The 14,306-nt window shown below is 40.0% G+C and overlaps 1 protein-coding gene across 3 annotated transcripts in view; it reads left to right on the top strand.

Moving 5' to 3' along the window:
- The window catches only part of Kuz (zinc-dependent metalloprotease kuz), a 152,400-nt gene that overhangs the window by 113,337 nt on the left and 24,757 nt on the right, over positions 1 to 14,306 (top strand). For all 3 annotated transcript variants that reach the window (XM_076794964.1, XM_076794965.1, XM_076794966.1), the window contains exon 2: positions 11,849 to 12,109. In XM_076794964.1, coding sequence (XP_076651079.1) covers positions 11,849 to 12,109 — 261 coding nt within the window. The remainder of the gene's footprint in view (positions 1 to 11,848; positions 12,110 to 14,306) is intronic.

A 14,306-nucleotide genomic window follows, 5' to 3' on the forward strand; every position in this document is an offset into this window, starting at 1 on the left:
TTATTTCTCTTTTTATTTCTATACATATAATGCGCATGCGTGCAGGTGAGATTGATCGCGAACGTACCATGTGTCCATCGTGTGTGCTCATAAACCATACAACGGGGATCCATCGGTCCGTGACGAGTTACGCCCCTCGCAGCCTAGCCGTGATGTTTCCTGCGGATAGAACCAGCTACTGGAAACCGGCTCCTCTCCGGACAGAATGGAGCAGAAGCCCGTGTCAATAGATCGATGCCAGACGCAATTTGACCGAGTACTATGGAAAGTGCATATAACCAGTATTCAATGAATTTTATTCAAATTTTTACTAAATTCGATAACGGAGAACGGAGAGGGAATGCTCAGCCCCCCGGGTCTGCGCCACGGTTGAAATAGAGGAAGCGTACTTTCCCGGACATTATGCGCCGCGATAGCAATCGCTGGTACCCAAGGTCTATCGGGACCACTTCAATCAGCCCCGACACTTTCGACGAAAAAATAATTATTCTGCTGTGTGATTCTTTAACCCTTTGTCACTCGAGTGGTGACGCTGAAGCGCTACTAAAAATGGTTGTGGCATTATTTCAAAGAAATTACAAAAAATATAACAAAATATTTGTTACATTACAAAATTGGTATTCAATAGTTTACTAAACATTTAAATGTTATTTGTGGAAATCGGATCAGTTTCGTTTCAAAATATTCTAAGATGGAAGAAAAATTTAGTTTTAGAATTAAAATAGCGCTGAGTGCAAAGGGTTAATATTTCCAAGTGATGTTGCAACACCTGATACACTCTATACATGTCGCCAAGGTCTAGATGATAAATGTCCCGATTGTAAAACGCAAAAATATTAAAAACTTTTGCACAGAATTGTATATGGAAACCGTGCTGGCGCACATTTCAGTTTCTTGATCGTCGAACATCGACATTTCAGGACACAGATGAACCATGAACTCTGATCACCGGACCTAGACGTTCATTAACAAGCGATAGGGATAGAAAAAACTGGCAAGCTGTCCTGGTTAAACTAACCACGGTTTGCGCGTGACAGACAAGTTTTCGGAATTGGAAGGCACGTTTTGATTGCACGTGTCTACTTAAATTATCGCTTTCCAGGCCACTCGAGCAGCCTCCGTGAAAGTCTCTATATTTGGTCCACCGAGAATAGAAAGAGGACTAATTCTATAGTCGGTAGTCGCATTAAGGGTTCAGCGAATTCCGAGAAGATGGATTGTAGACAGTCTGAGTGCCTAAATTGGTTAAAGCAGTCCCCCGGCGGGCAAACTATGCGGGTCGGAACCCTGGCCCAGAACTCAGTCTATCGGTTCTCTTATCACTGTAAATTCATACGTTCATCCGACAATCATAATCGAATTTCGTCTCCGTTTAAACAATCTAAGACACCGCATCTGCGGCTGAAAAACGCGATACTACTCGATGAACGTTAACGAATTATTGAAACAAGAAATAAATGTCTATCTAATTTTTATATGTCGCTGCTAATGCAGACGATTTTTATTTCGCATAAAAATCCGCAGTCTGTTCATCAATTATCTTAAAAGCACGCTGTCAATGTGAGAGTTCTCTGACATACCAACCCCCGGTTCTTTTAGTCTGTTCGTATTGCATTTGTTACAAAAAACATAAAAAACTATTTCGAATGAAAGTTGTTGCTTTGAAAATATTCTCCCTGGGATCAATATTTGTGTTGTTCGTTCTATAAAAACAAAAAAAAAATATTGGACACGCAACGAGCTCTCTGGTGGACGTTCTGTATGAAAGGAATAAAGAAAATCATTTTGCGTGCCATCACATAACGGTACCTTACTAAATTGTCATAATCAGCCGATTGAACGCTTCCAAGCTCGTACCATAATTGAAACGATATAATGAAACATTTCTCTTCCGTATTAATTGCGCGTTATAATAATCGTACTAATTAAATGGTCATAAGAACGATCTCAAACGATCATGGTGACAAATATTGGGAAAATTCTTATATAATTTAATAGTTAGCATTTAATTATTTACTTCATCGCTCATATTTATCATTTATTTATTGCCCAGGCACGATCGCTTCACCTGAAATTAATAACGCAATTAAAGTTGTCGCTTAAGCGATATACTACCAACGATTAATTAGTTTACCGGCAGCTTTATTTGATTGCCTGGCACACCTTGTTGCTGTTCTTATTCCGCGTAATAGACAAGGTTGCAGCAAAACCAAGCCTACTATCAGCTGCTGCCGTGTCGCGATGAAGATTGCGTTTAGCTTATAAGGAGGTCGTCAAATTGAGATTACAGGGGGAGTGTGTACAGTGCAAGCACAATTTTCATACGATTCTGTTCTACATACTCGTTCCGTTCACTTCCTCGTATTAACAACACGATTCCCGATCCGTACCAATTCCTATTAATCTGCACACAGTTATTAAAACATCGTCTTTATAGCTTCCTCTGACGGTTCGCTCGTCAAAGGATAATTTCCGCAATCGATAAACACTTTTTCATCACCGTTACGTAATTATTAGGAGCATTGTCGTCGGCAACTTCTAACGATTTCCACTTTAGTTGTCCGTACGTTTCTCCGTTGCTCTCCGGGGGAGGAAAAAAGAGCCGACGATCATTGAAAATAATTGCGTTCGCCGTATGAAAGGGTTCATAATTTCGCCGGAGAAGATACGTTCGGGAGAATTACTCTTTGTTAAAAACGTTCGTCCCGTCGAGGACAAGGGAGCAATTTTACTTGAAAATGTCTCGAGTCGCCCGGAACTTTTCCTCGGGAAAAGTTGTTCGTTGAGAAGGAGGAAAGAGGGAGAGAGGAGAAGAGGTAGCGCGTATCTAGAAATGAAATCCTCCCGGAGCTGTCTGGAACACCAAATCAAACTGATTCGACCAGCTAAGAGACAGAAGAGGCCAAAAGGACGGCGAAGCTTTTCCTTCGTTTGCGACAGAGATTCGTCAAAGAGCGGTCGCGGGCACGGAAACGCGATCTCTGTCGACCGAGGCCTTCCGGATTGTAATTCAAATACCCTGAAAATTTGATAGGACCCGGCCCCCGGTATCCTTGTCGCGGCGCTATTAGACCGAATGGTCTAGCTTCGATAAATTGCACGCTATTCCTGAATCAGGGGAAAGGGAAATCTCCCTGTTCGGATTACACGGTTGCGCTAATTTAAAGGTGACGCCGCGCTGCCCCATTTACGCCTACGGTGTACACCGAGAGCACACCGCCGCGGCTCTGACCCACTTACCTCAATTCTTTCGTTACCTTGAGCGCGAATCCCATTTCGCAACCGATACCCACCACTATTTTATACTATTTTATGAACAACCTCTGCCATCGAGGCACGCGCACTGACCCGTAAACTTGATGGAGCGAATTTTCTGCATACTGTTTCGCCAAGTACACCGCTGAAAGTAACAACCCCTGGCAGAAACTGTTTAATTCTGGCCTCTGACTTTCGAACAATCGAGCTTTTTCTTCTTCTTACTTGGATCGCATTTCTTCGGGAACATGTCCGCCAAAGGGATCTATTCCGGTTCGTAAGAATTATAAAATTTCCAAATGGTACTTTAAATGGCGCGTTTCTCTCGAAATGTTTAACTAGTTGCCTTGGAACTGTGAAAATAACGAGATTGTTTTCAGAAACATCTCCACAGAGGGATTTATTGCGATTCGTAAGGATAACGATTTATAAAATCTACAAATGAGCAGAACTTTCAATGCGTTTTTCTCGAAATCTCGTTTTAGAACTTTGGAAAATCAATATTTTTCTTGTTTACGCTCGTAGCGTGTGTCCCCGAAAACATGTTTGCAAAAGGATTTCCTCCAATTCGTAAGAATAACGATCTGTAAAAGTTACAGATAGGAAGAACTTTACATTTTTGCTGATACGATATCTCGAAATGTAGTTGTCCAAGAAACTTCAAATTTTCAACGATTCTTCAGGAGACTTACTGTTATCGGATAACTGAAAATCTTCGATAAATCTTGATTGCGCTCTAATGTTTTTACTGTACCAAGAGCAAAGAATAATCTTTAGTAAAGACTCCTGACTCGAAGTTCAAAGTATCGGCATTTTCCCAAAAATATGCCTTCTTATTTTCTTAGTAAAACATTATCGTTCCTAATTTCTTGGCCGTAATAGTTCGCGCAATCATCGGCATCACATTTTTGTGCTAAGGGACGACAACGTTCGTTGAAAAATTAGACGGAAGAGGTATCTTATGTTTCTCAATCCCACCCTTCCGTGTTTCTTCCCGCTTTCAGAATATTACTTTCTCGTCTTTTTCCTTCTGACCGCAACCATCCTTCGCGTGTCACCTGATATATTTTCCGTCATTAGGATTAAAAGTTAAATCCGCTTTTAAAGGGCGTACTGCAAAATTTGTGTCACTTAATTGCGTGTCAAGTTTTACTTCCAAACAATTTAGATCCAAGTTGATTATCATAATGAAAAGGGCTTCGTAAACTCCGTTTCATAATCGGAAAATTCGATTTAATCCTTTGAAACGTTTGACTAAATCCTTTACATCTTGGAGTATATCTCTCGTACTCGCATCTTCCGTTATATTCTTTAGACTCGTTGAAACATAATTTCCAATGCTGAAACTACAAATGCGATTACACTTAAAGAAAATTTGAGCACGTTTCAGCAACATTTTAATGAAACTGGTACTTATTACGCTTTAATGAAACACTTTAAATTGTTCCTAGAGCATGCACATTTCCTCTGCCTGAATATGAAGTTCGCAAAAACGTTTTATTGAAAGGCAACGCAGTTTCAGTTTCCTGGCGAACAATTACTGAATTTTGGGAATAACAATTCCATTCAATCCAGATCTGTAATTGCATAAAGGATTCAATAACATTTTTCAATTGTGCCTTTAAATTCCCTTTTGATCGTCAGTTTTGAAAATTGGAAAAATTCGTTTTTATTAATCTCGTTAAATTTAGTAGAGGAACGGTTCTCATTGCGTATAATACTGTTTGCTAAACAGGCGCAGAGAAATCGAAAGAGGAGATAATAACGGAAGTAACATTGAAGCTTGATGAAGTCAGCGCTGACTGTTCAGCTTTCCGGGATTTATCCGAGACCCACCCGTTTCAGTAGATCTTCTGCCGAGTACAATCTACACCGTAGAAATCTAGAATCTACACCGTCAGGCTAGAAAACAGTGTCTTCAGTCTTCGATTTCACGCCACGATAGAAATGGCGCAGGTGTGCGAATCGCTTCGTCGCGTTCCACACGAAAATTTAACACGAAGGATAAACGGTTAATCTACGGACTATAGTAATCTGTGACTATAAGAATTAATGGTTGGCGCGGCGGAACTGGAAATTACCGAGTTCGACGATACCTTCTGTTTTAACGAAGAATATGCTCCAGAGGAAACATTATTTTAGAACGCGGAATCTTGGGAAATGTGCAAAAATAGAGAGCGGTGGTATTCTTTTAAAAAATACGCGTGCTTATTTTTAATTTTGAAATATTATTTTAACTTGATCTGTCCGTGGCCGTTTTTCATTTGGGGACTACAGTCGGAACGGACAGAAATGTGATCGAAATTGTGGACTTCTTACGAATATTTGGTTTCAAAAATTGCTGTTCAAATTGCTCACGTTTACTCAATATTTTTGTATCTTATGAAGTACTTTCTCGTTCGATGTTTTACTTCACTGTGTGTAACATTTCAATTTACCATAATTCTGTGACTGTATTATTAGTATGTAGTGGTTCGTTCCCTCCATCTTATTTGTCATGAATTATAGCTAAACTCTTCCAAATGTTAACATACAGTAAAGTCTTGATCTAAGCCTAACCGTCGGGTCCGTGCTGTGACATAGATCGTGTAGGGCTACAATTTTCCGATTGATATTCAATTTAATTTTTTATTGTCTTTAATCCACATCGTTGGGTAGACACATTTCAGAAGTAATGTACATACAGCTGAGCGAACTTATTTGACGTCCACTTTCGCTTCGATTTGCAGTTCTGAACTGATTAACGCCCATCTTTGTACTCCTTGAGCAAAGAGATGGAACGACGCTCTAACAAGTTTCAGAACTAGATCGAATCCTTCGGTGCTAGAAATTCACCTACGCGTGACCCTGAATGCTTGGCGAAAACAAGATGCCATTTGTCTGAAAGTGTTAACAATTATGCGAAACCTAATATCACCTTATGAAATATTGCGGCACCAGTATCTTTATACTTTCTTTACGAAACCATATTAAATTCATTCCTTATATTATTTCAATATCCACCACGAAAATTCACGAGTTCATCGTTGCATTAAAATCTGTATTAAAAATTTCATTTAAATTTAATCTCGAAAACCGAGATTAACTTTCCATTGTTATGTTTCTAGAACGATGCACTTGTAAAGTTGTAAATCGAATTTAAAATGGAAAAGTTTCCTCGAGAAAATTGGAAATTTGATAACGGTTGTATTAAAATTACTCGGAATAGATATGAACGCCTACGCAGCTGCTGCATCTTGAGATTTTTATTTTGCATAAAACTCCGCAGCATTGCTACTGCTAATATGTAATTCTATAAGAAATAAATACAGGTGTAAGATGCAGATTTCGCCGTATAGAATCTCGTTGGCAAAAGCGTCGCGACGTTTGTATTCAGGTAAGAGACATGGGCTCTACCTATTGGCTGTGTGCAAGGAATGCAATTTGAATGCGGTTGGTTATACTCCCGGTAACGTTCCGTCAGCGCCATCAATTTCATTCGACTTTTGCCTGGGAATATCGAAAGGAAAAAACGCGAACGTTCCGTGGGAAAACGAAACCTCCTCAATTTGTGACACGACCCAGCCGGTCGGAGCGTTTGATATCGCACTGTAATATTTCGCGATATCAGCCTTCGCAGTCTGGGTGCATATCTCCAACATCCGGACAGGCGTTACACATCATGTACGCAGATGTTATAATGTAATTCGGTACGGTTCTCGTCGGTTGTTACCCCGAGCACTGTCGTGTAACATTCATCTTGACGAAAGATATTATTTTCTACCGGCTTTCTTCCGATTTCATATCAAACGTTGGCCGACCCCTCCGTGGTTTTGCATATTCCATTACCGTAATGTAAATTGGAATACGTATCAACAATCTATTATATTTATGGTAATTGAAATACACGGTGCGATCAAACGTGGTCTATCTTTTCTGCGATTAATCAAACCTATGTAACTGTGCCAATAATTTCGCCACTCTTTAATCACGAAAGGCTTGGATTAATCAGTATATTCGCGAATTAAGTTGTGAAAACACCGAACTCTCACGGATATTTACAATGCGGTAATCGTTCCTCGTATTATCAATGATAAATAGCCGGTTGGAGGGTTTTTAAACCGAGCACGGATCAGAAGCAATTACACCGTTGAATCGTTTGAACAGATTAAATTTAAATTGCAGTCAAATAGAATATTCTACGTTACACGCTGGCGTTCAGAACCTTTTTTTTTTCAACGGGCAGATATTCATATCCCGTAAATTAGTTTTCACGTAAATCGAAGCTTTATGCGTTAATTTTGGTGTGAAATAAATGTTTTATTCTTTTATTAAATGTTCTATTCGTTTATTAAAAGTTTTATTGGGGCCGGAATGAAACACAGATTTTATTAAATTTTAGTAATTTTCCGGTTAATCCAATTCTGTGTAGCCAATTTTGCTAGAAGCGTACGAGGTATAAATTGTCAGTTACTTTTATTAAGCCTGACTGGGGGGTCGGGAAGCCCATAAATTAGAATCTGAAGGAATCCGAGCCACTAAAATTGTCAAAAACATCCGGGGAGAATTAAAGCCGTTGAAAATCGGTGACTTACATCCCCTCCTTCCGTGGTCGCAAAGAAAGGTCCATAAAATTTTATTGTTTGCCGCGGAGTCGTTTTAGGTGGAGTTTTTCAAAGACTTCCAGTTGATGGCCGCTTCCGCAACTCTTGTCTTTAATTATCCCGCAATAAACCGTGTCGGACGGTTTGGTGGCCGCTTAACTATCCATACGCTTCAGCAAACCGTGATTCGTGATATCCGTGTCTCGTAATAAAGACAACCGCCGCGTATACTACGGCGCCGTACAAGAATCTCCATTTAAACACACCGGCGGGTAATTATATGATCCAACTTTGGACTAGACCGAAGAGAGCACCCATTCATCGTCGAGAAAACTAATCTAAACATATCAGCCATTATGGTATGCTGTTTAATAGAAGCGTACGGAACGCGGCGCGCCCTTCGCGAGCCGAACAAATAGCTGTAATCGTAATAAACCTAGCTCGCGTTTCCATTGGAACAACGATACTGCCGCGGCATTGTAAACGGCGGCGTCGAGCGTTAGCGATTTAATATTTTCAAACGGGCGACTGATAACTTCCCGTGCATCTCCGCGGACGCGTAATTCGAAACAGCCACTGCGTAGTAATTTCTAGAAGAACATTATGGCTTTCGGAGTAAGATTAATTCCTAGCCTTACAATCCAATTCCAAGATCTAAAGTAATTTCTGTTGCTTCAAAATCGATGTGGTTAGTCTATGATGGAGAGTAACAATAATGGAAGTCGGTGTCCGAAACCCGTCACGTCTCTGAGACGTCATTTTAAGGGGTGGTTAAACTTCACCTTGGTAACACAGAGAATTTTAAATTTTTACTATATAATCTTGTACATCTTGACAAGAGAATGCTGAAAATTGAAGTTTTAAGGCGCGGAATTCGCTGGTTTCAAAGTTATGCGTGTTTAAAGTGGCGCCACGTGACCGAGCCATAGAAGGGGATGGTAGAGTGGGGAGACAAGTCTTAATCTCCCCTGATTTATTAAATCCAATGGGAAACTTGTGGTGAATTATATCGCTATCCATTCACTGCTTGTATTATTGAATTGCTAGACGTTTTTGATTTTATTGGAAACAGCAGTGTTCTTATAGCAATTTCGTCCACTGTCCTCTGTTCGCACAACCATCGTTCCCACTTCTTGCCCGCGACACTGGACTCACGAAGAAAAGCTGCCTAATAGAAATTCATGTTGCGTCCACGAAAATTACGAGCAATACCGAGCCGAGGAAACAGTTGCCGGAGCGGCGTGGCACAGCCTCAGGACACTTTGTCTCGTTAACCTAACTGAACATCTCCCAACAAATGTGAAATAATTGCAGCAAAAGTTTCCCGGCGAATTCGGTTTCACTTTTCCCGTTCGCGACCGGAGATATGAAACGGGAACGGCGCGAAAAACCGATCGTTGGGATTCCACCGTGAAATTCGAGTGTAGAGTTCTTTTTTCCACGACGGAAACATTCGATCGCGTTGGAACACCGGCACACACTCGGGCATTTGCCCGATCTAGTCGGTCGAAGGTCGATTTTAAACATTTATTCTAAGCTATAAAATTGTTGTCTCCCGAAATAGTTAAGTACACGAGGATCAATACACTGCTACTCTTTTTATCATTTGTGCGCTTAGAAAAGCCTGGGCTTTGTCGAAAGTCGAGAGTTTTTCTTATGTAGAGTGTTTACTCTATACATGTCCCAAATGCCTAGCCGATAAAAGTCCCCGAATTATCCCCACTGCTGCGGAGTATACCCCGTGTGGGGCCAAGAAGCTCCAAAAGTAAAAGTTCGTTAATGATTTTGTTACACTTCAGGGTTCGTCCCTGTAATGTGTCTTTATTATTCTAGCTGTCTAACCGTACCATAAATGAATAAAAAAGTACTATTGAACGCAAGATAATTAACAGAAATAATTGCGACCGGTTAGATGATTTTGAAAAGAGAGGATACAAACGCGAAATTTCCTTTCGCCTGTTGTTGTTATAATAAATGCGAAATTCTCGAGAGCACGCCAGCAGAAAATGAATACCTTTTGTTGAGCTGCGAAGCATCCGTCGAGGCACTGCGTTAAATTACTGGCACTTTAAGTATGCCGACGCAACATTTTGCGCGTAACCGGGAAAGTTTCAATTGGTCGTTAACGAAATTCTGCGAAATTCTACGGTTCACGAATTCTATAGTAAATTACACTCTTTATCATGTAATAAATGACGCTGTTTATAAATGTTTGGTCAGTACATAGAGCGGCAGATTTTCTATTGCAAACGGTCTCAGCATGTTCCCATGAATGAAATGAACTCAAGATTAATTGCAAGCTGTCATTTACGGCACGAATTGTTTCTATTATTTTATGATGCTTTAAACACAACCAAATTTTTTTCTAATATTATAATATTTCACGTTCCATTCGCTTATAAAATGAAGAAGAAAAACTGTATAGACAGTGTTGAATGAGCCTGGTATTATAAATCTCAGGTTCGACCATTCGCGGTACGCGGTCCGACTCCGACTATTGTTCGGTAAATTAATTTTAGGCAATTGTTTCAAATTCTGTAGAGCTAATGGTTGCGTATTACTGCGAAGTATCTATTAAAGCGTAAAACAATGCCAGGACTAGAGACCTTGAAATACATCTTCCCGCATTTAGCGGGCCGGGATTCGCGTCTTTTAGAAAATAACAGTCCTCCAAAACAATGGGCCTCGCTTAAGTTTTCGACGACGATTTCCGGGCCGTTTAAGATCATAAATTCTCCCCGACTCTCACTTTCGGTGAAGTGGCTGTGATTTTTGAATCTATAGTCAAACAAAAGCATACGTTTTGATCCACCAATCGTAAATTTCAACCGTGTATCCGTCTAGTCGATGTTGTATTAATTCTTAGTGATTGCTGCTGCAGTCTGCGGCGACGATGATAGGAAAATATTTATGAAATAGTAAAGGTTTGACTAAATCGTGCCGAGTTTGCGAATGCCTCGCAACGGTAAGGGTTTTTGGCCATATTGTTCCACGATGCACTGGTAGAAACCAGCACGTATAAAACCCGACTCTATCTCTCGCACCGTATTAACTGCAGACGGATATTCTCCAATCCCATTGTCCATTGTCGAGTGAATATCTAGGTGAGCTCTGCTGATGAGTTCGGATAATCTATTTCGGCTAAGAAATGCTCAAAATTAAAATGCCCTGCCGCAGAGTCAGTAATCCTTCAAACCCTGCCCTTACCGGAACTGATTGATTCTAGAACCACTCTTCTTGCTAAATCGCAGCCAAAATCGTGTTAAATTAGGTGTACATTAACGTAATCTTTCAATGCATTGAGCTCCGTGACAAAATTCGATTTAAATGCAAGCTGATTATTCGATACATGAATTAATCGCCCGTCGAATTTTGTTACATCTTTCTGCCGAAATACTCGATCGACACTTAAATTAATGCTCTTTGATTACAGAACGTACAGTTATGTTTTCAATATGTTTTCAATTTGGGAGCGAAAAACTGATGCAGTGAAGAGGCAGCTCCACATTCGAGTAATTCCAGTGAACCATTGAAAGGCAATTAAGAATAAAGTACTGTTTCGAGCGTGCTATGAATTAATGATCAATCAATATTCATGTCGATAAATGTTTACGTTGGACATGAGAGCTACACCTTTTTCACTGTTCCAATTCACGCAATTTGAATATTGGAGCCACTTGGAACTGATTTTGTGTCGAAGTAGAAAAAATAGTGGTCACTCATTAGCCCTCAAGTAAACTATTGTTCGCACAAATTTATACTAATAATTATTTAATGTGTAACTGTTAATAATACAGTAAAGTCTTGATATAAGGCCAATCTCCGGGTCCGTGCTGTGACTAAGATCGTGTAGCTCCGTTCGGCTTAGATCGAGACTTTACTATACAACTTTTTGTAGATTTAGGGAAATATAATACGTTACACTATTATAAGACAATAATCACTCACGCTGTATTTACGACTAGATTTCTGAAGGAGATGTTCTAAAGCTATATGTTTCTGTTTTGCAGCACGAAGACTGAATGAATATATCCACCACTATGAACCACTGTCCTATCCTACTGAAGAGATCCACCGGGGTCACTTGAGGGCCAAGAGGTCGGTTACCCGCGACAATTCTGTGACTCTGAAGTTTCGTTCGCACGGAAGGGACTTCCATATTCGACTGAAGCGGGACCTGACTACCTTTAGCAATAACCTAATTATCGAGGGCCCCTCCGGGCAATCGGAGGACCTCGAAACATCGCACATCTACCAGGGCCACTTAGTCGGTGAGTCGTGTTTCAGCGAATACTCGAAAAATTACGGCGAATTCCCAGCTAATTACGGGAAAAATTTTATTCTCGAAATAAAATTATTTTAGAAAGTTGGCCCGAGCTTCTGTATTCCGCGCCCGCGTATCCAGCAAATTCGCTTTAAAGCTTTTTGCTGTTCTCTTTAATGAGAAAGTTAATAAAAAATGTATGATACTGTTCAAATTTATGAGGAATAATTGGCGAATTTTCAATACGTGTAGCATGTGCATATATTCGGAATTAAATTAATTACACTATCATGTTAGTAAATTGAAAATATTTTCGACTCTGATTTTCCTAGAATTGATGGAGTATTGATTATGTGGAAGCAAGATTGGGTTACAAAGTTAAATATTGCTCTTTGTTAATCTCTCCTTCCTGTTTGTATTGTCGTGTTGATCGTCAAATTTCTAGTGTACATATTTAATTTTCGATCAGTGGATAGAACGCAAATTAAATTTTTGAAGTTAATCGAAGCGTTTTATCGCAATGAGCGCTTCATTAATTAAACATGTGACTCCAAAATACGATAACATTCTGTTTTAAATACATTAATGATTACCGAAGCAGTTGTTTCATTAAATAATTGATGCTCGTTATCTGCATCTGTCATTACATATTCCAAATATATATATATTCTCCATATACTTTGGAATTTTCGCAGATATAAATAAAAAGAATAGCATTCAAAATGAAAAATTTTATTACACAATATTGAGCCAACAGTTCAAACAAATACATCACAATTGTTCCTGTCATATCTGCAATAATGAGATCGAAACAATTCGCATGTAAATTACCGATGTTTACGGTTTTTGTCATAATATAAAATCAGATTTTACGGGCTATACACCGTGACTCATGTGCAAAGTATTCCTCTCTGCTCGTGCCATAAGGATGACTCTACACATAGACTCATATATGCGAAAGTGTCCATCCAGTGACATATTCATAACCGGAACACGCAAGATCCGTACAACATGGTAGACATTTCGACAATAATATAAGTTTCGCATCGGAAGCTCGCGCTAAAATAAATATATCAAAATCCATAAAGCGCAGGGATGGAATCTACAAATATGCTCGTTCATTTAAATACGTTTCGCGTCACAAAGTTTGATCGCCGGCATGATGCACACCATAAATGCATGATGTATCCATAACACGTCCAGCTGCGAGGATCATTCGAGCGTGCTACAGCCTCTGTAAGGTCAACGTGCAATATCGAAGGCACTGTTACAGGAAGGGAACATGCTGCCTGGTTCGAGCAACATAGAAAATAGTTTAAACAGCGGCGGGCTTCTTCCAGCATAAATCACGATCCGTTTGCGTCTTAAGTGCGCGGCTGTTACATTCTAAACTTTGACCTGAACGAGGCAGTACCGTTGCACGGTATACTCGCCGCGTTATATCTACTCCCACGTATTCCCCGGGATATCCAGGTGTGGCACGCAAAAGTGCGTGTCACGCTAGATACCGGGTGAGACCTTTATTTCCATCGTAATAATTTAGCTCGGTTCGCGCGCGCAAAGGGACGTTTTAAATTATGGATTCGGCCGCTCTAGGGTGTTGGAACGGTTTATCTTTCACTTTTGTGCTCGGCCGACCCGGTTCTCCCGCGCGTTTGCGTGTTTCCCGGGGACAGCGATGTGAAAAGACCGATCTCTTATTTCGATTGTTGAATCGGGGCTAGTTTCAAATGTCGCGGCATTCGACGAGCCTCGGGTGTTACCCCCTTTAATTTATTAAAACGGATCAACGCGAAATTGCGACGGCAAGTTCTGTCAATAATATCTGTCCGCGGGAATAGCTTCATTATTACAGAAAGCACGTCAACCGTATTATCGTTTTGGATATCAATTGTTATTTCGTGACTGTGTGTTCGCAGAATTGTGTCGGAGACAACTCAATTAACATTTTGAGTATTTAGTAACGTTTTGTTTCTTTGAATAATCGAGTGCAATGTCAATGTAATGCGGTGGAGTTGCTCTTTGACGTTAAAGTAAATAAAGATTCACATATATTATGCTCTATTGGTAAAAGAAAATCGGATAAATCAAATATTTTCTGTTAAAAATTATTATTATTGTGTTTCATAAAACTTTTACTTAACACTTTATCAACCGGTCGTGGTTGAGGCTGCCACTCAGTAAGGACCGGCTTAGTCGCGCGC

The sequence above is a fragment of the Halictus rubicundus genome, chromosome 10, assembly GCF_050948215.1.
Source record: "Halictus rubicundus isolate RS-2024b chromosome 10, iyHalRubi1_principal, whole genome shotgun sequence".
In the NCBI taxonomy this organism is placed as follows: domain Eukaryota; kingdom Metazoa; phylum Arthropoda; class Insecta; order Hymenoptera; family Halictidae; genus Halictus; species Halictus rubicundus.